We start from the raw sequence: 21,231 nt of genomic DNA, 5'->3' as shown, positions 1-21,231 counted from the left end.
AAATACTTTACGGCTGTTTGTTTGTGGTCTGTGAAGGATATCTCCCAAAATTACTCGAGGTGTTAAAATAATATAGTGAAATTTAGATAACAATGTATAAATTCTACTGAAAAGAATTCAACAAAATAGTAAAAAAATGAAATAGAAGCGTATTGTTACGATATTGTTATTTTTAACTGATTTTAAGTTTTTTTACTGAAATTAAAATATAATTTTGTGTAAATATTTTTCTAAATATTAATTAATTCTACTTCACATTATTTTCATTAATCTTTGTATAATATTATCAAGTACATATAATTTATAACCTAACCACCGCACTTATCAGGTTCTCAGTTTGGGTTAATTAAGTAATTTGTACAAAATATTAAGATTGAAACGAAACTTTAGCAATGCTAAAAAAGACCAGAATGGCGGCAAAGGGATAATTTTAAATGTTGAACTTTAAATAAAAATGGAATTATAATACATCTTTTACGAAATCTTCCGATATAAATGGGAGTTTCTCTTGTACATAGGAATTAAGTTGAAACGAAGTTTAATTTCCATAATTTGGTGTGAATGTGAAGTTCGCAAGCAATATAAATATATTTTTTCTGAATATTAATTAATTCTACTTCTTCATGTTATTTTTATTAATCTTTCTATTGTATTACCAAAAAATACAAATAATTTATAACCTTTGCGCATTATTTAAGAAATTTATTTTATTTTTCACCTTACAACAGGCCTAAGCGATCTAGTTCGGTGAACACTGCAGAAAAAATAAACCAACACGCATGCAATCAAAGTGACATATTTTGGGGTATTATGCCTTATTGCACTACCTCCTTCTTAAAGTGCCCATCATAAGGGCAGATGTGTAAACAAGGGTTGTGGTGAAGTGTGTTCTTATTAAATTAATATGTGTGCGTGGTAAATTAATAACAAAAAATATAATAAAATAACTTTGTATTGAAAGACTTAAAATAGGTACATGTTTTTATAAAAGGGTTATTGTGTTATAATATTATGCATTGCTTCTCATAAAATGAAATCATAAAAAAATGTATATTTTGCACAGTTTTTAATGATATCAAGACATTGTAGATTCATAATTATTTGGCATTAAAATAAAGAGATTGCTAATATTTCTATACAAACAAAAACTAGCATTTAAAATTTACTGTACATTATGCGTTTAATTTGTTTTAATAAAGATGTCTTAAGTTTTAAAAAGTATGCAAATTAAAAATCTGACATAGGCGCTATAAAAAAAATTAGGTTGAATAATAATTATTACTTACAGTAAACATGGTTTAGGAATGCAAACTTTATACAAATATTTAAATAATTAAAAATATCACATACATTTATGAGGGAATTAAAATTTTGATTAGATATTATGATAATTAAATAATGGAAAATACCGAGTAACATAATTATAATGTATGGAATGCATTTGTCCCCTTTTGTGGTTAATTATTATGTTAAAGTAAATTTACAATATTTATTTGAAATAAACTACAAGTATGAAAAATTGACAAAGCTGGATATTTTTTATGTGGACACACTTTCGGTAGTTATTTATTGCACTATTTTCTAGCTTGCATCACAGAATAAAATGTGTTGCGATTTTGAATTATTCACTCAATGTTGCCATTATAATTGGCCATTTAATCATAATAACTAAAATAAACATTTAAAAAGAGAATCTAGTTCTGACTCAAAGATCTTATTTGCTTTTTCCCTAAAACAGGGCTGCCCCCCATGTGCCTGATGAGTCCCCTCAAACCTCTTGCTTCTCTTATCGCGCCATCAGTGTTCTCTGTTGGAATTATATAAAAGTCATCCATCAGAGGAGTTGGTGCATTCAACTTCTCTGTGTGTTGGGTTAGCCTGGATTGGTGACCTGAAGGATTGTTTCCATTTTCCAGGGTGGCTATCTTCAACTTCAGCGTATTATTCTCTTCTTGAAGCCTTTTGAACATGGCCGCTTCCGTTTCATAGCTGGAGAGGGTTGGCTGCGGCAGACATTGGAATATTGTGGCGAGGAAGTTGTGCAAGGAAGCCAGGAGCGTGTCTTGCCATTGTCTCGAGAAATAAACACTGAATGCTGAATTTTCCTCCGGTTTTGGGGTATAAGGTAGCACTGAAAATTAATATTTTTATTCAAATAAGTACCTACATAAAATTTTTACAATAAAACTTACATACTGTATAGCAAACTGGTGAACTAAGTTAATACAGCTGTCAAGATTTAAAAGAATCTTTGACATTTTTGTTAAGTGTAGACGAACATAATATAATATGGTATAGTATAACGAAATAGGCAAGAGTGTAGCTATAGCATAGAAATGGAGGGGAGGGGCGAGGGGAATTTATTAGAGAGTATTTTTGGGACCTCTACTTACAACACTAATTATTTATCACCAAAAGAGAGGTGCAAATAAAGGAGTCTGCCCACATAAATGGAGCATACCATGACCATGCCATGACCGAGCCGCGAATTATAGGAAAATTTACGAAGCAACCACAAATGGCGCGAAACGCTGCTTGCGGTTGCTTTGTTCCTTTCCCGTAATTCGTGGCTCATAGTATGCTCCGTTTATGTGTATTGCTGGAAATTAATTTTTACTCCCTTGGAAATAGGTACAGAATGTTTTAAAAATAACTTACTGAACCAATCTCTCCACTCCGAATGTCCTTGAAGTTCTGAGACCATTTTAGTTAAGAAATCAGTTACTTTATCCATCTTTCCGGCACTGATAGCAGTAACTAAATAAAATTTTAGGAGTCCATTTTCAAACTTCTTGATAGCTGAAAAATAAAATGAAGACACACACATAAGGAATATATATATGCATATATCGCTCAGAAATGAGAAGTAATGCAAAAACATGTGTTTTTGGTTAGAAAATTTGATCACCCAGAAATGTTATAGATGCTTTTATTTAATTACTGCAAGTAAAAAACATCTTGGCCTTTGTTTTAAATGAGTATTTTTTTGACAAGTCTTTTGATAGGCCTAGAAAAAAAAGTTTTATTACATAATGTGGAAAATTAAGTTCTGATCATGATTTGAAAAAATGTAATATTTGTGCCTGAACTTCACAAAATAAATTAAAACATGCAAAACAGGCGGCCGGTATTAAGCGGGAAATTCAACTGTTTAAATAAAAACTCTGTGGTCAACAATTGGACTTTATTTGTGATCGATAACAATTAGCTTTGATTATTATTAGCAGGCGGTGGGAGGGATTCTGGACCTCGACTTTGAGGTTTTGAGGTCAATCGTATATATTTAAGTCTCAATCCCTGCATTATTGACAGTATGAACGAAAGTTATGGATAACCTCTTTAATATTTAGGATATCATATGAACTTTATGGCCATCTGATATGGCAATATGGATGGAAATATGATTATGGCCAAGGAAATGGCAATATATTGTAATCATACTCTTAGGGAAATTATAACTTATACATTTATTTATGGCTTACCAGGAACAAAATGCTGTTCTAATTTGGAAAATATCAAGGAATCCAAATGGCCCCATAGTTCCCGCAATCCATTCAAGTCGTGCGTGTTGATACTGAGCACCAAATTATCAACTATTTTGTCAACCCTGAATCCTTTGTCCTTTTCATGTTTTAAATCTGTATCAAAACTTTTCACCGAAGCAACAAACCCTCTGAACAAAAGATATTCCCTCACCAATTCGTCCATGAATTGAACGTGAGCCATCAATATAGCGATAAAAACACTGAATCATGAAATTCAAAATGCTTACAACGAGTTATTACATACAAAAAGTTAGGATTACTTATTTTTAATTGATAACGGTGGATAAAAATATACAAGATGATACGAATGTCACAAAAATTGGAATGAAACGTCAAATGTCACATTGACAGTTCTCTTCCATAGATTTGAAGGTGTATTCTTTGCTTTTCTGTCTTGCACTTGTAAAGTCAGTTTCGTAATATTTTCTCGAGTGTAAATTTAAATAAATAATAAATTTCTTGATACAAATCATCGTTCAAAAGAATGGTGGTACGTTTAACATTGTTTGATGTCATAATCCAAACATATTGATAGAGTTTACTAAGAACTACCGCTTCATAATATTGAGGTTAGAGTTCATATCTAAAGTGCCTCATTCGAATGTTAAGTTCATGCAGTGCAATCGACTTTTGAACACATTTCACAATAAACAATGGAGAAGGTTGTTTTGTTTAAATCTCCGGAGAATTCCTGTTCTTACGTGGATATGTTGGAAAGCAACGGATACACTTCGGTATTCATCCCTGTGCTGGAATTTGTTTTTACAAATTTAAATGAGTTGCTCCTCAAGATGAAAGATCACGATAGATATCACGGACTTGTTATCACGAGTCAACGAGCAGTTGATGCTGTAAAGCAATGTCTCAATGGGTCTACTGACATTTTGGAACACTGGAAAAATAAATTGATATTTGTTGTTGGCGAAGCGACCGGTAGAAAGTTACTAAGTGACTTGAATTTATCAGCTTGTGATGTCCGACCTGGAAATGCCAACGCTCTCGCAGATTACATAATAGAACTGAATCGAAAAGATCCATTTAAAAAAGCATTGCTGTTCCCTTGTGGCAATTTGAAATCAGAAGTAATGCCTACACGATTGAGCGCAGAAAAGATAGATTTGGAGTCTCTTGGTGTTTATACTACTCAAATGCATCGTGGTCTTAAAGATAGTATTCTGAATCTTAGAATAAAAGAAGGAATTCCTTCTAATCTAATTTTCTTTAGTCCTTCTGGAGTAGGTTTTATTGTACCAATTCTGAAAGATATCGGTTATAACTTTGAAGAATCCAAAATAATTGCTATTGGACCATCGACAGGAAAGAAAATAGTTGAATTAGGATTGAATGTCTTTGGAATAGCGAAGGAACCAAGTCCGTCAGCAATATGTGATTGTCTGGGAAGTTTGAATAAAAACATTGAAGGCATCGATATAAAATAAGTGTATATTAAAAATTGCTCAAATTTGATAGTTGATTTTCCTAGGTTTTATTGTTTTATAGATATAAACTTTTAATTACTCTGATATGGTTGTGATCCAAAGTGCAATGAGTGCAATATATGTTTATAAGAGTTGAGAGGCTGCAGGAACAAATTTTGTTACTATGTAGGTATTAAATTTTTTTACAAACATTCAACATTTTGTAGGTATTTCAAAATTGTAAAAGTTCATTTTTCTGTTCTGTAGATATTTTTGATTAATAAACTTATTATTGTTAAACAAGTATTGCAAACATTTTATTTTCCCTGTCGTGTTAGGTCACCAGTAGGTTTTGGTTAGGTGTGCTGGAGTGATAAAGTGAATGGAACACCAGAATCTAACCTAACCTTGTGCTTGTACCTACTATGGCAATTGAATGGGACTATGGAGATGGGGAATTCTTCAATTTATTATACAGGGTGTCCGGGTGTAAAGCTACCACCTTCGGGAGGTGATTCTGCAAGATGGTAGACATAAAAAAGATATAGTGAGACTACGGCATTTCCAATTGGGGTATGTTGTGAGGCTGAGGGTAATGAGGAAGGGAAGGATACGGGGAAGAGGAAGGTGTGAGAGTACCTGGATATTCAGATCTCGTCACCAAATACGGCTAAAGTCATTTCAAGCAGCGTTTCAATTCTGAATGATGGTCTGACACGTTCAAGAGTGGAAATCAGAATTGAAGCGTTGCTTGAAATGTCTTTGTTGACTAGATCTGAATAGTCAGGAACTCCCCCACTTTCCTCTTCCTCATATCCTTTCCCCCACCACTACCCTCAGTTGGGGATGCCATAGTCTCACTGGACCCAGACTGTTGGGAGCAGTTGGGATTCCTGAGCGGTATTTAAGAGGAAGCTACAAGCCAAAAATGTGTATATTCTCGGTATACCTTATATTGTAGGTAATAGGCATTAAAATCGCTTGACAAACGGAGTCTAGAAACGTTCGATTTCAAGCACAAAACTGGTTTTTATTTATTTTGTAAATAATTTTAAAAGAAAGCAAAAAAGTTAATCAAGTGAACTGTCACAGATAATCTCAGCTATAATCATAGACATATGAATATTAGTAGACCTGCCCTAAGTGATTAAAAGCGTATTATCCCCACTCCCCATACCGGTTCCATTGGAGCCGGCTGGGCTCGCGTATGGCCTCAAGTGAAATTTGAAAACGTGACGTCATCATTCTTGTGCGAACTATGGTCGAGGCATCATCGGTTCATTTTACGAAATAACACGGCAAAATGTTGACTTGTGATATGAAAACTTGTAAAAATAGATGTGAAAAAGAGAATAAACCCAATTGTCGTATTACATTCCATAAGTAAGCATTATTTTACTTTATTTTAAGCTTATTCACACCGTATTATATGGATCAGATTTAGAAACATATACTATCACATCACAATGTAGCGATTCTCAAGTGTGCTCATCGTTGTTTACTGGGGTAAGTAAATTATGAAACATTTGTAAAAGTGTCTTAACTAAATACTCTGAAACTAACTACGACTCTGCAAACAGAAGAAATTTACTTTGCCGAATTTGGACTTCGCAAATTAGTTCATAACGTGGCGAGTAATTTGCGCTCCCATGTAAAAATGTCTATTCATTCAAAAGCAGATTTTACTTTTAAGAACTAAATGGTGATATTATAATGCGAGATGCCTATTTACTGTCAGATTGATTTATTGACGAATCACAGTCAGCTTTACCCCCTTCGTTCTTCAACAGTTGATTTTACCCCTCGCCATTATCTTCTCGTCTATTAATTCCTATGTCTGTGGCTATAATACTGTATTTTTAATACGTTGTTTCTTTACGCGTTCATACATTTCTATTGAATTTTTTTTATTTAGTTGTATTCTACTCAAGCTAAACGATAGGAAAACCTTCAATTTATCTAAAGAATATTTTTTAGTATTAATAATGTACACGAATTCGTTATAAAGATTAATCAAAATAGTGATTTAGCATGCTTCGCCTTAAATAAAACCAAAACAAATTGTAAGAACGAAATTCGGGGCACATATTTTTTATATTTTTCTTTTGTGATCTACATAGCTTATAATAAGTTGTTAACAAAATTCTTCTGTTTACCGCGAGAGAAGTTATTTTATTTTTCCCAAATGTTAATGGCTTAATTTAAGTTGAAATAATGTAGGATTTCGAAATGATTAAAAATTTTTGTTTTTATATTCCATTGTGCTAAGCAAGAATCAAGATCCAAATCTTCGCATTCCCGATATTAGTTTTCGTTTCACGGTCGCACCCAAATCTTCATGTTTTTCTAATAAAAAGATTGTCCACGTTGGATTTCGAACTCGTATTATATCTTTCCAGAACCAAGTAGCTTACCGCTCTGCCACAGAGCTCATCAAATAACTTATGATAATTTGTTAACGAAAGGAAAGCGCTGGCAAATAATTATGTAAATATACCTTCGATTAAATTGAATATCTGCAACAATTTACCGTAAAGTAAAATAACTTGTCGTGTTTCTCTCCAGTTCCAGTCTGGGTAAAATATTTCCCCCGGCTGATGGACAAGCTTATGGTAGATAGTTCGACCACCACGCGTGGTGCTGAATTAATTCCTAGGTAACTTAATTTATACATGGTGTTCGGAAACTAGTGACTCAAGCGGGAAACTGATGAATCAAAATCACAAATAAATCCCAAAAATTTTTTTTTTCGATATCGATTTTTTTAAAACCGTTTTTTTTTAGGCAACTAAAGGGTTAAATTAACTTTTGGAGCCTGGTCTACACTTCGACTGTATATATTTCCTCAAACTTCGACGCATTAAAAAAATAATCCGCTGATATTAACTCCCATGGCGACCGATTAAAATTCAAATTGATCGAAAACATTCCAAATACGGACTTGTTTTACTTGAAAATGCAAGCTGATGCAAGTAAATACACCATACGCCATTTTCCCGCTTGTGCCTGAACTCAGGGCCGTATTTAGGCCTAGGCAACCTAGGCAGCTGTCTAGAGCGGCAAAATCTAGGAGTGCGGCATATCACCGAAGTTATTTAGATTTTGGATTACGTGCATAATTTTTGTATTTTGCACAAAATTATGAAAATCCAAATTTTATCAATTTTTTTTTGTACAACGTTTCAATGCTTATTTTTTTTAAAAACTCAATAAAAATATACAACTTGGATATTGTTTAATTTACGCACTATTCTTCAAGTTTCATTAATGTACATTGTACAATAAGACGTTCAGATTTTATCAGTTTATTTTATTCGCGAAAATTTACGCGGTCACTGGACGATATTGCATTTGGTGACTCAAACTTTGTCCGAAATCCCTGCGGACTAATTCTTGTCATTACTAATTAAATACATGAATTTATTATTAAAAATATTACGTGTAAATATCGCGATTGCCTAAAAATTTTTTCGATAAAAAAACTATGATGCTTCAAAATAAAACAATCCAACGTAAACAAATCACATCTCTTCCACAATGTTGAAGTAAATTCATTTTTACACTTTTCCCATACAGATTCCCATTCCCATTACAGCTGGTACAGCCATGGTACAGCTATACGAGGAAGAGGGCAGGGTGCTACTAATACGCCGCTGCAGCGTCGGTAGCTACTGTAGCCTACCGCTCGGGTTAAAATATTTACTTTATTAATATTCATGCAAGATTTTTTTTGGCTGTCACCACATCGTTTTAAACCTAAAAAACACGGTCATTTTCGCATTTCGCGTTTTGTTGCTAAATTCACGTTTCTTTAGATGATATTTGTAATGCCATTGACCCAGTCTGTTTTGAATTGCACCGAAATTCGGTCAATTCGATTAAGCGTTGCGTATCGATTTAAAATATTCCTCTGATAGTGCTGCAAATAGGTATTACCGCTTTTTTTACATTTTCTTTGCTCGACCGATCGAGATTTATCAAATCAACCAGTCCGCCACATCGTTTTAAACCTAAAAAACACGGTCATTTTCGCATTTCGAGTTTTGTTGCTAACTTCACGTTTCTTTAGATGACACTTGTAATGCCATTGACCCAGTTTGTTTTGAATTGCACCGAAATTCGGTCAATTCGATTAAGCGTTGCGTATCGATTTAAAATATTTCTCTGGTAGTGCTGCAAATAGGTATTACCGCTTTTTTACATTTTCTTGACCGCTCGACCGATCGAGATTTATCTCCGTCTTACTATGATCGTAATACGTTTCTATTCCTGGGTTCGGGCGGTTTAAAAATCTGTCAACTAAATACTAATACTGCCGTATTATGGCCAGCATACGCACTACGCATGCTCGTGATTATGAGTAACGTTTTATACTAACCCATTCATATCCCCACGTATTTTCTATGTAAGAAGTGTCTGAACATTCGTTGAACCTTTATTCTTTTGAAATTTCCTACAACTGATGGTTCTTTCCACTCTCAACAGATGTGCCTTCTGAGTTGGCAGTGTCCTTTTAAGTCGTAGGTACTAGCTCCCTCAGAATGTTTTTATTCATATTACTCTACTAAAATACAATTTTGTTACTAGAACCTTGCATGAGAAGCCACAGAAATGAAAGTCCTTTCATTTTATAATGTTAATGTAATTTTGCCGCGTTTATAAAGGAATAGGAAAATATGCATGAAAAGCATCTTAGACGTAAGATAAAATCATAATAGATTCTTGTTATGGATGACAGATTAGATAGATAATGCATTCCTTAAGGCTTTACCTTTGCATCATTTGCAAGACTTTATGCGTTTGTGACGATGTGTTCCGTGTTCTGTCTCCTATGCAAATTAATAACTCGGCACCTAATCGATCCGTGAATTAACTTAAAACTTGTAAATTACCTACTCCTTTTAATTTGATGTCCACGCAAGTCTTCACTGCGCAATACATCTCCTTTGTTGAACTGTCAAGGCGGTGGACATAACCGCTTTAACCGCCAAGGGAAATTATGTGATGTTTTATTACTTGTGTTTTTGAACATTTACGCAGCCAATGTGTGGAATATTAAAAAAAAATCTTCTGATTTTGATCGTTGCAAGAAGTTACACTATATTTTTTATTTTATGATATATAATCTCAATTTCCTATACGATTCGTATTTGACCTATTGTATTAATAAATAATAATAACATAACATTTATATAGCGCAGTTTTGTGTTGTTTCACTTCAAGTGCGCTTAACTATAATAAACTAAAAATAAAATTTCCTATTGTGTTCCTTTAAAAAAAATTAATTACATAATATGAAATAAAGAATAAACGGTTTACACAAAAGCAGAGAATAAAATTTAACAATAACAGTGCTATTTTAGTAGAGGACAACAATAAAAGACAGTGACAGTGCACGAAAAATAAGAACTTTAAAATTAAAATATTATATAAAACAGGAAAACATTAAAATATTATATAATAGGTGGACATTAAACATAAAAGTACAATAAGGAGGAAACCGAAACCAAACAATTACCGGAAAACTTCAAAACCTGGCTTTTTATAGTATATTAAAAAAGAAGCTTAGATTCATGAGAATATAAATGATTTTAAATTATTAAATATGATTTTTTGAATAATTTTGTTTTTAAAACCCGTTTAAATTCAGCCAAATTTTGTATATTGGTAAGGGCTGGGGGAAGTTTATTCCAAATGAGTGGGCCAGCTACACGAAAAGAGCGATCATAGTAAACAGCTCGATTTGACCGAGAAAGTTCGATTAAACGATTGGTAACATCTAGATCTGCTGACCTCAGAGTAAGCTGTCTATCGCTTAGGTTTTGTCGGACACATAATTCCGATATATAGGCTGGCGCCATTCTCTGCAATGCTTTGAAGGTCATTAAGAGCGCGCAGGAGCGTCGAGAAATTTTAACGATAGGTATTTGTAAAAATTATTTCTATTTCGTTCATCTCAGCGGGGACAGCAAAAGCGCTATCGGTGTATTGGTGAACCCCAATGCGTGTGTGTGCGTGGCTGCAGGTGTTGTAAGCACGAATCGTCGCACCGCGCCGGATAGCGACTTCGCGTCATATTATCGCGATCAGTTCTTATTATTTCATTTACTGTTATTCATTTATTCCAAAAATTAAGTAGGTGCCTAGGTACATATTCGTAATAAAATAGCGAGGTCTACATTATTTAATATTGTATTGTACTTAACTTTATTATTATTATTACTTACTACAAATATGTACGTAGATACATTTATTTTGCCTCCGTGGTTGAGGGGTAAGACTTTCGACTTCGAGTCCGGAGGTCTCGGATTCAAATCACGGCGTGCGCAAGTAAATTGATTTTAATTAATTTATGTTTTTTCACAATATTAAAAATAATATTCATTAAAAAGAATATTAATTAAATATAATAAAAAATAATTGTCTGGAGAAATAATGATACACGCGGCGACTTAGTTACGGCCAAATCAGCTATCAGCTTACAGGGTTTTGTAATACTAGTCCAATTAAGTCGCCAATTGGGGAATCCACAGTCTCACTGGCTCCAGACGGGAGCAGTTCGGACTCTTGTGCGGTATTCACATAAAAAAGTCACGTCGCAACTCGCAACTAGAGCGCCTGCTGTTCGCTCATCACCTCAGTCACATCGCGACTTGTGCGTAGTTATATACATGTGACTGCCTGCTCCGAGCTCATCTTCTGCACACGCACAAGTAAATGAGACTTGTGGGTGCGTGTATACAGGTTGCTGCACACATAAAAAAGTCATGTCGCAACTCGCAACTAGAGCGCCTGCTGTTGACTCATCATCTCAGTCACATCGCAACTTGTGCGTAGGTATATACATGTGACTGTCTGCTCCGAGCTCATGCCATGGAAGCCCACATTATAGCAGAAGGGTTCTCGAGAAGCATGGAAATGCATGGATTGAAATTTAACAAACTAGTTGGTGATGGCGACTCCAGCATCATAAAAAAAATAATGCAACAAATGCCATTTGGTCCTAACCTTATAGTACAAAAAATAGAGTGCAAAAATCACTTACTCCGCAATTTTCGCAACAAAATGAAAGCACTTGGAAAAAAAATCAATAACTGATCTAGAAATCTAGAACAATGTATTTAGTCAAATATAAAAGTTTTTTTTGGTTCGGTAGTTGTATCTTAAAAAAGGTGTCCTATAAAGGGATAATATTATGTTGAGTACAACCTTCAAAAGTTATCAAAAAATATTTTAATTAATTTTTGTGTTCCATATCCAACTCGGCAATACGGAACGGAATCATCTCGGGGTCTGTCTGTAACAGGTGTTTTTTTTCAATTTTTTTCCATTAATTTATTTGACGTAAACAAATTAAATTTGTCACAATAACTTTAGTAAATAAGCTCGGTAAGTATTGGCACACTCAAGATAAGTCACCAAACAGAAAAATAAGTTTAAAAAAACATCGATAACTCGGGACATGACAACACTAGTGGACTAGTGTATCGATATAATTATTGAGAATGTCAAATCACTTCGTTGACTGTATACGTATTCAACAAAACCCTCTCCGCCCCCCCCTCACCCCCGAATACTGAGAGAAAGGGACACATGCACCTCAGCCTGATAATACCTAAATAAAATTGTCAAAATCGAGGTTTTGTAGTCCTCATTTTTCTACTCCAAAACTGAACCGATTTCCAAAATTTTTTTTACCAAATGTATTGAAAGAAAACATTCTATGTCTGTACGTTTTTCTTTTTTAAAAAATACATCGTCTTATTTGTATACTGAACGTTTGTTGATGGCGTTAAAAAAAGGCAATTTTAACAATTTTTGAAGGGTTATAACTCCTACAAAAAGTAACTTATCAAAAAAATCAAAACGTACCGACACGCTTGTGGTCAATATTCATATTATGTAAAAAAAATATTTTCTCTAGTGTCAAAATCCAGAGAGGGAAATGAGGAATACGTTTGTATGGAAAAAACACCACCCGGTTTCCTCTTAAGCAGATCTTGAACTCTATTCTTTCAGGGCATCGAGGCCAATGAAGTCGATCCCTTAGAAGCGGGGTTATACGACAATGCTTAGATTCACCAAAAATCATTCTCGCCGCAGCATTGAAAACGGACTGGATTCTGTTGAATTGTTTTTTCGGTAGGCCAGCATATGCACTATTACAATAGTCCATACGTGAGACAACGAACGAATTAATGAGTGATTTTGCTCCATCAAAGGGAAGGCATCTCCTAATTGATTTTATCTGCTTTAGATGGAAAAAGCCAGCACTTACAGTTTTTGAAATTTGCGATTCAAGAGAAAGACAATTGTCTAAAGTGAAACCTAGAAATTTTATTTCCGTAGAAGGGATTATATTTGTATTCTGAATACGGATTGGACTGAAGTCGATGAGGGCTTGTCTTTGTGATGTTTTGGACATCCACAAAAATAAACGATAAATAATAAAATAACGTGCTCTAAAAATTTTTTGTTTAAACAACGACGGAAGATTTATTGACAGACAGGCCTTGAGTAAACAGATTCCCACGGGAAAGGAGAGACCGGAGGACAGTCAGGTTTGGAACTTGAGTGCGTTGACAGCTCCATGAAATCTATACAAATGAGAAGTGTTGTGTGAAATTGGAGTGAATTAGTGGATTCAGTTGGTGTTAATAGTATTGTGGAATTTTGAACTAAAGTGAAATATTATTGAACCGGTTTCGTGCGAAGTGAAAGTGGTTGGACTCAGTGAGAGAACAATTAATAATAATGACAATAATAATAATTGGATAATTTGTAGAGCGCCGTTTTGTAAAAACCCACCTCAGGGGCGCCAGGTGTTGTGCAATCGCGATTGTGTTATAAAGTTGTGTTGATTTAAACGTGATTTCGTATACAGTTCGAACTAGATTGCTTGTCTTAAAAACATGAAAATAATAAAAATATTGATTGCGTTTTAAAATAGAGTGAATGTACTTAAAGGCAGGAAGTGTTTAATCGGGCTAAGTTATTGATTTGGCGAGATGGCATTCTATCCACGGAGACCGAAAAATCAGAGAATCAAATAGATTATTAACTGTGGGTTCGAATCCTAACAGATTAGGGAGGTACAATTTTATTTACAGGAATATTTAATTACCCTTTTATAAGCGTAGGGAGGAGGTCGAAAATTAAAGTGATTTAGCTATATAGTGTAACCAGGTAAGCTTCACGCTGAGAATGAGAGGTGCCTAACTGGGTGAGTTTTTTATATTATTTATTAAATTTCAGAGGACCCCTTTAAAAGACGGATACAACTAAGTTTACGACACCTGCCGCCCAAATAATGTTATCATTAAAAGGAATACCCTAGACGGATTGTCAATCAGCTGTGAGTGAGAGACAGGCCAATGACTTTTCATATATAGGCCGAGAGGCGCGGAGTACAGTCAGTCAAAGGGGAAGTTTTGCTAGCGTATGCCGTCCCAAATTGAAAGCGTTCGGATGCAACCAGACGGAACAAAATGAAAACTTTTCTTCTGTTATTTGACTTTTCTAATTTAATACTTTTCATCTATTGTTTGACTTTCTAAGTTACGAATTGGGATGCACGAAAACAAATCTAAAGTCGAAAGAGGGAGATGGTAATCTCCGAAATAAAACTACCAACCGAACAACTTTTCTCAACAGGTATCTTTCGAGAGGTAGGCAGCCTCTTTAAATTAAATGCAAAACATCAAACCAATTATCCGTTTATACCTTACCTGAGAGGATAGGTATTCAGTAGGAGTTACCCATACCTAATACACGAGGATGCTAGTAACCTCATAAAATAAATACTGGAACCAAATATTAAAATACAGACAGTCCTCATCCCAAATTTGGCATATCGAGTAGACCTTACATATATCTCACATGATAATTGGCTGAATGGGTAGGCACACAACCTATCGTTAATAAGCGGGCAAAATGTCGACAAGATCGTCGTGTGTTATCTATGTATTGACCTAGAAAGGGATGTAAATCCCCGACGGCGTGGGAGTTACAACGTTTTCTGGAGGTGGCACGTAACTTAGGACCTTGCGTGTCACATTTTCGCGACTAGATTCGTGATAAAGGGATGTTATGGTTTTCCCCTTCTACACTCAGTAAAGTAGTTTATCCTGGAGGTGTTTGAGATTGGGGCAATTCTGAAATTGGTGAAGAGACCTGGTTTTCTTTATTCTGGCGTGAAGGTTGCCGATTTGGAACAAGGGGAGACCCGGCCGGTTGTGATATCCAGACACGCAGATATCGATCGCCTTGCTCAAATTATCATCCATCAGTTTTGTTTGGTAAGCGGAGGAGCCAATCTTAACTTGAAAAAAATTCATTTCCTTTCCTCTCCTTTCCCCTCCCAAAATATATACATGGATGGCGCCGACAACTAACACCATAAATTTATCGTATGTATATCACATATATAAAATCTAACACTTTATTATATTCACATTACCCTACGATAGGTAGAATCGAGTAGCTAGGGGGGGGTGAGCAGGCGACTTAGAAGATAAGGTTTATGAAATGGTTTTGAAAAACAGCGGTAATGGATTCAACTCACTCTATCTCAAAAGAACCAAGGGATACCACACAAAACATAATTAACTAGGTTTCTAAACCGAGAAACAAAAACCCAACACAACGTTCGGTGAAGCCTTTTTATACTGAACCGTCACGTGAAATGAGTACGTTCAAGGTCGTACGTCACGTAGACAAACTAGGATGTACACACTTGAAGGGGTGTGTAATAAAGAAAAGACGGCAGGGAGGACCTTCCTACCCCGGATATATATATAACCAAAGCCTTATGGAAAAGTTACCTACGGGACTTAAGGAAAATGTATCGTAGAAGGAAGAGAAGGAAAAGTTTGAAGTAGAAAGGGCGAAACATTACATCTTCCAGGAGAAGCTATCCAAATAAATTCCGTCTTTGTCGGATTAAGTTTGAGTTTATTAACAGACAATTTGAAACCGTGTCAATGAAACTAACCACCTCGTTTTTAAGTATTGTGACGTATCTTCCGCTATTGGTCGCCAACAATAACTGTCATCGGGTCTCAGGTCCGCATTGAATCGTTGATCGGCGTGACGTCACAAATTAACTCAGAGCAGCTTATCCTGATAAATATATAATGACGAAATGAGAAAATATCAGAAATTTTATGAACCGACATCTTCATCTGATTACGAATAATTTGACCGAATTTTTAATAAATTAGATTCCTTTCGCTTGCCCTAACTATCCACGTTTCCACACCATATAGATTAAGGGAAAAATATTTACAATTAACAACGAAAAGGATGACAAATTTAAACAATTCGGGGGTCTATAAATTAATTTGTAATGTTTTTAATTTTTTTATATAACTAATACTTGGAGAAATTTTATTTTATTTTTATTTAAAAATACACACTTTACAAATAATAGGCAAAAAAGTCCCGATTAACTACTTTTTAGCAGTTTGTCTAACGGGTTCTAAATCGGGTATAAATCTTATTATAGTGAGTTTACAGTTATATTTTTACAATTATTATATAAAACAAAAAATTAAATTTTTTACATAAATATAGCAAAAGAAAATTATGAAAACAGGTTAAACTTCGTTAAAGTAAAAATGAGTATTATGATTACCAAAATTATGGAGCACCTAAATTGTTTGAATAATAATAATATTCTGAATTTGCCGATCACGATTTAGAAAAAAAACATTTTTTTGATAAAAATAAAAGGTTAAAATTTTTACATACAAATACAATGAGATTACTAAGACATTTCTGAAATTACAAAAATTTGTGAAAGGTCAATTAATCATTATTTGTAACCAAATATATTTAAAAAATCCATCTCTTAAATTTTTTTTCACTTTGATACCCATATTAATGGTATTTTTTTGTTATTTAAATATATTAGTTACTCCCCTTGATTATGTTGTTTTAATTTATAAAAGTTTTTAATGTATACATAAATGCAATAATTACTTATTTAATGATTATTTGATTTATTTAACATATTAAAAAATAGTAAAAATTAATTAATCACTCAAAATTTTATAATTTTTGAAATAACCTAAGTACATAAAATAAATATCATTTGATCATTAGATACAATAAATCGATCAACTACATTTTGCACCTCCAAGTCTGGTTGGTCTATAATGGTTTACATTTCATCAAATGAAACAGTTCTATTTGAAGTCATAAAATGTACTAAAGCGAACTTATATTGAAATATTGTTGAGCTAAATATATCTACAACATCGGAATATATGTTTCCCAAATTTTGGATTCGTCTCATAGGCACGTAGTACTGCGAAGTTGTAGAAGAATTGCTACAATAGTATGGTAGGTACTGTCTTGTAACTGTCTTGCCAGGAACATGGAACAAAATTAAATTAAGCAAATCAAGGGATATTTGATGACGAATTAATAATTTTAAAAACACATTAAATCGCAAATAATTCTTCGTTTGGATAATTTCAATAAATTTAGTGAATCATGAAGGTAGCCGTAATCAGGGCATTCTCTAGGAATGCCTATTCTAAAACTTACACATCTTAAGAATTTATTTTGGATTCTTTCAATGGTGTGTGAATGAACTTCATAATTTGGAGACCAAACTGTGGAATTATACTCGATATTACTCCTTATTAGTGACATATACGATGTGCAGATAGTGTAGATATTGTGAAAATCATTAGATAATCTTAAAATAAAGCCCAAAATTTTAAAAGCTTTGTTGGATACGATTTTTATATGCTTTATAAAATTGAGTTTCACAACAAACCATATACCCAAGTCATTGATTTCCCAGACAGAAACTAACGATAAATAACTAATAGAATAATACAAAACTATAGGATTCACTTTTCGATAAAACCTCATAATTTAACATATGTTTATGTTGAGTTGCAAGTTATTTTCACAATATGAAAAAGTTTGGACAAATTATTTGACAATATACGGCAATCATTAACATGTCTTATTACCTTGAATAATTTTAGATCTTCTGCAAACATTAGGACATTAGCATCATCGAAAATATGTATAACATCATTAACAAATAACTTGACCCTTGTGGCAATGAATTTATATGATGTTATGCCAATTTTAACTGCCAGTAAGTCCTCTGTTCAATAAATAACTTTTTAACCATCGACATAGTGATCCATCAATAGCGAATTTATGCAGTATATACAGTAACAAATCATGATCAATTTTGTCGAACGCCTTACTGAAATCAGTATAAATAGAATCAACCCGATGTTTACTAGACATTGATATTATCCCTGGTTATATCCATTATTCTTTTTGTCCGGCATTCTGGGTATTAATAGCCTCACCGATAGAAGGAAAACTGTTTTGCTGACAACAGCATATAAACTTCTAAACGGTAACATCTGTATTCCCGATATAATAGAAAAAATAGAGTTTTATGTCCCCGACAATTACACAACAGCGTGCAGGCACAGAACCTTTGTCGTTCCAAAATGCAGAACTAACTTACCATTAAAAATGCCGCTCGGAAAAATGATTCTGTTACTATATTACTAGCAGATATTTTCCAATTAAATATTCAACAGTTCAAAAACGCGATTATTACTTAATAAAATAAAATAAAATGTATATTTATTATTGGTTAGGTTATGCATAACTGTAAATGTGCATTTAAAATAAAATAAAATAAATAAATTGACTCGGATAAATAATTTTGAAATATTAACAAGGTAAGAGTAGATTTTCAAGCTGTAAAACCACTCTGTTTAGGAGAAATCACTTGATTTAATATAAAAAATATTCGTTTTTCAAACATTTTAGGAATTGTCGATAGATGGCACACCGGTCTGTGGTTAACCACTTTTTTGAAAATAGGGGTGAGGAAACTGGATTTCCATTTATTAGGAAAACATCCTGCTGATTGAAAAGCAAATACAAAGGACATGTTAGATTGATGGCACAATTAATCAAAAATAAAGGAGGTATATTATCGTGTCCACCACTTTTGCCTTGACCAGTAGTTTTAGTTCAGTTAAGATATATGAACAAGAGATCAACTAAGATTATTATCAGTATCAAAATTTTATCTAGCATTCACAAAAGTTGGAATATCAAAGTCATAAACATTTTTAAAGAAATCAGCGAAAAGGTCAACGATATTTTGAGTGTCATATTCCAAGTTAGTAGGTACACCCAGATTGTTATTTTTAAAAACACTTTAAATTATTGTTTATTGAGTTAACTATATTAATGAAGGAATTATAGCATATTTTTGACAAGATTTTACAATCTTTTCTAATAAATTGGTCGAAAAACACAAAAAACCATCAGAATAAATTTATTTTATTATTCGTTAATCCTCTTTCTTCCGCAATAATTATTAGTGATTTTACATATAAATTGGAACACATTAATCTCTGTATTTATTTGTACGCATCATTAATACGTACGCTTTTATAAACAAAGAATTTATTCAATATATAACGGCCGTTATAAGGGCGTTGTTTTTTAATAGCTTACATTCACAACATTGATTAATTTAATTCATTACACTGTGATGGAAGAATAACACATTTTTAATAATGTTAGATCGGTGTTCAGTCGGTAGCCTTTAGATAGATTATTTGTGGTTTCCTCCCGCCTACTAAATATTCAACGAAATTGTTATAAATTCCTTGGACAAATTAGTCTTACATTTATTGAATATTCATGATCTGCCTTTCTTCATTACTGCGTTTGTGTACCTATTAGTTATTTTTCAATTAAAATCAGTTTCTCCATTGAAACATCGCATCAGTTATAAGTTATGACAAAGCTTGTAACATGATTAGCCATTATTAGCCATTAAAGGTGTAACAAATGCAGCATCTAATTCGCCAATTAACCGAGCTCTTCATACTCTAAATAATATTTGTCTTAACTCTAACATTGACATTTTTTCGGATTCACTGCCCAAATTCAAACGTGGCATCATGTCAATAATTTAAACTGTTCAATGCCAATACATACAGACACACACGCACACAAACACTCACACACACTACACCCACTCCTATATACTACATACGTCACCTGGTAATTAAGGAATAAACACACCACTTTACATTACAAGGAAACATATCATAGGTACTCAAGATGAAGTATCTTATTCCTGTATATTGTTTCATCTCTGTAAATCATATATCTACTGTTTGTTTCTGTAATATAAAATAAAAAAAATAAAAAAAAATAACTCGGCTACACCCGAGGAAAAGAGCAAAATTAATTTAAATAATGTACATTTTTTCAAGTTTCAAGAACGTAATAAGTTATTTTTCTAAGACTTCTCTTCAATTTACTTTAAACTAAGAACATTTAATATTCCTAGCTTTAGAGTCCCAACTGCTCCCAACCTTCTGGATCCACTGAGGCTATTGCCTCCTTATTGGGTTATGTTGTGAGGCTGAAGGCAATGTGGAAGAGGAAGCAGGGGAAGTACCTGGCTATTCAGATCTGGTCACCAAACACGGCTAAAGCCATTTCAATTCTGAATGGTGGTCCTACACCAAGGCTGAGAGTAATCTGAGAGTATCTTCCACTCTGGAACGTGTCGCAAGTATACTATATATTATTTTAAATTAATAAATTATGAAAAAGCACAAATAAAATTTACTTATGCAGGATTTGAACCCTCAACCTTCGTCTTGCTAGTCGAGAGCCTTACCCCTCGACCACGGAGGCCGTCATTTATCTTCTTCTATATACACGGTGTCCGGAAACTCGTAGTACAAGCGGGAAACTGGAGAATCTACACCACACGGGGAACCCAAATAAACATAAAGTTTTTTGATTTGAGCATTTTCACAAAAAAAAAAAAAACCAAAAAAAAATATTTTTCTGCTATTTTAGGGTTAAAGTTTTTTCTGGTGTTTAGGGTTGAACAACAGATGTTTTAACCCTGCAGAGCAGAAATATTTTATGATTACACCGGATTAAATGAAGGGTGATTTCAAAATAATGCTTCAAATCCGAGTTTCTTCATTTGTTTTACTTTCAAATAGTTTTAATTAGTTGGGTACTTTGAACTTCAGTAATAATTTATAAGAATTTGATTAAAAAAAAAAAAAACTTCTAACTCGATTTACTCGATAACGAAAGCTCAAATCAAAAAAAAAAATACTACAAAATCGACTCCAAATGTGATGTAGATTCACCAGTTTCCCGCTTGTACTACGAGTTTCCGGACACCCTGTATATATAAATGAATGTTTCTTTGTTTGTCCCCTATAGGC

General features: G+C 33.5%; 2 protein-coding genes across 2 annotated transcripts; one reads left to right on the top strand and one right to left on the bottom strand.

Moving 5' to 3' along the window:
* Positions 1-1,269: 1,269 nt before the first annotated feature.
* Positions 1,270-3,861, bottom strand: LOC149418344 (WD repeat-containing protein 91). The gene is made up of 3 exons (XM_089638460.1): positions 3,483-3,861; positions 2,659-2,799; positions 1,270-2,131 (listed from the first exon to the last, which is right to left on the bottom strand). Exons 1-3 carry the CDS (start codon positions 3,724-3,726, stop codon positions 1,695-1,697), a joined length of 822 nt encoding a protein of 273 aa, XP_089494586.1. The 5' UTR covers positions 3,727-3,861; the 3' UTR covers positions 1,270-1,694.
* Positions 3,862-3,946: 85 nt separating this feature from the next.
* Positions 3,947-5,224, top strand: LOC149418343 (uroporphyrinogen-III synthase-like). Its single transcript, XM_089638459.1, has one exon. It carries the CDS (start codon positions 4,199-4,201, stop codon positions 4,982-4,984), a length of 786 nt encoding a protein of 261 aa, XP_089494585.1. The 5' UTR covers positions 3,947-4,198; the 3' UTR covers positions 4,985-5,224.
* The last annotated feature ends 16,007 nt before the right edge of the window (positions 5,225-21,231 follow it).

Source organism: Hesperophylax consimilis, chromosome 13, assembly GCF_061612785.1.
Source record: "Hesperophylax consimilis isolate HC1 chromosome 13, BYU_Hcon_1.0, whole genome shotgun sequence".
NCBI classification, from domain to species: domain Eukaryota; kingdom Metazoa; phylum Arthropoda; class Insecta; order Trichoptera; family Limnephilidae; genus Hesperophylax; species Hesperophylax consimilis.
Note: the sequence above shows the minus strand (reverse complement) of the source record. Positions and strands in the feature narration are given on the sequence as shown.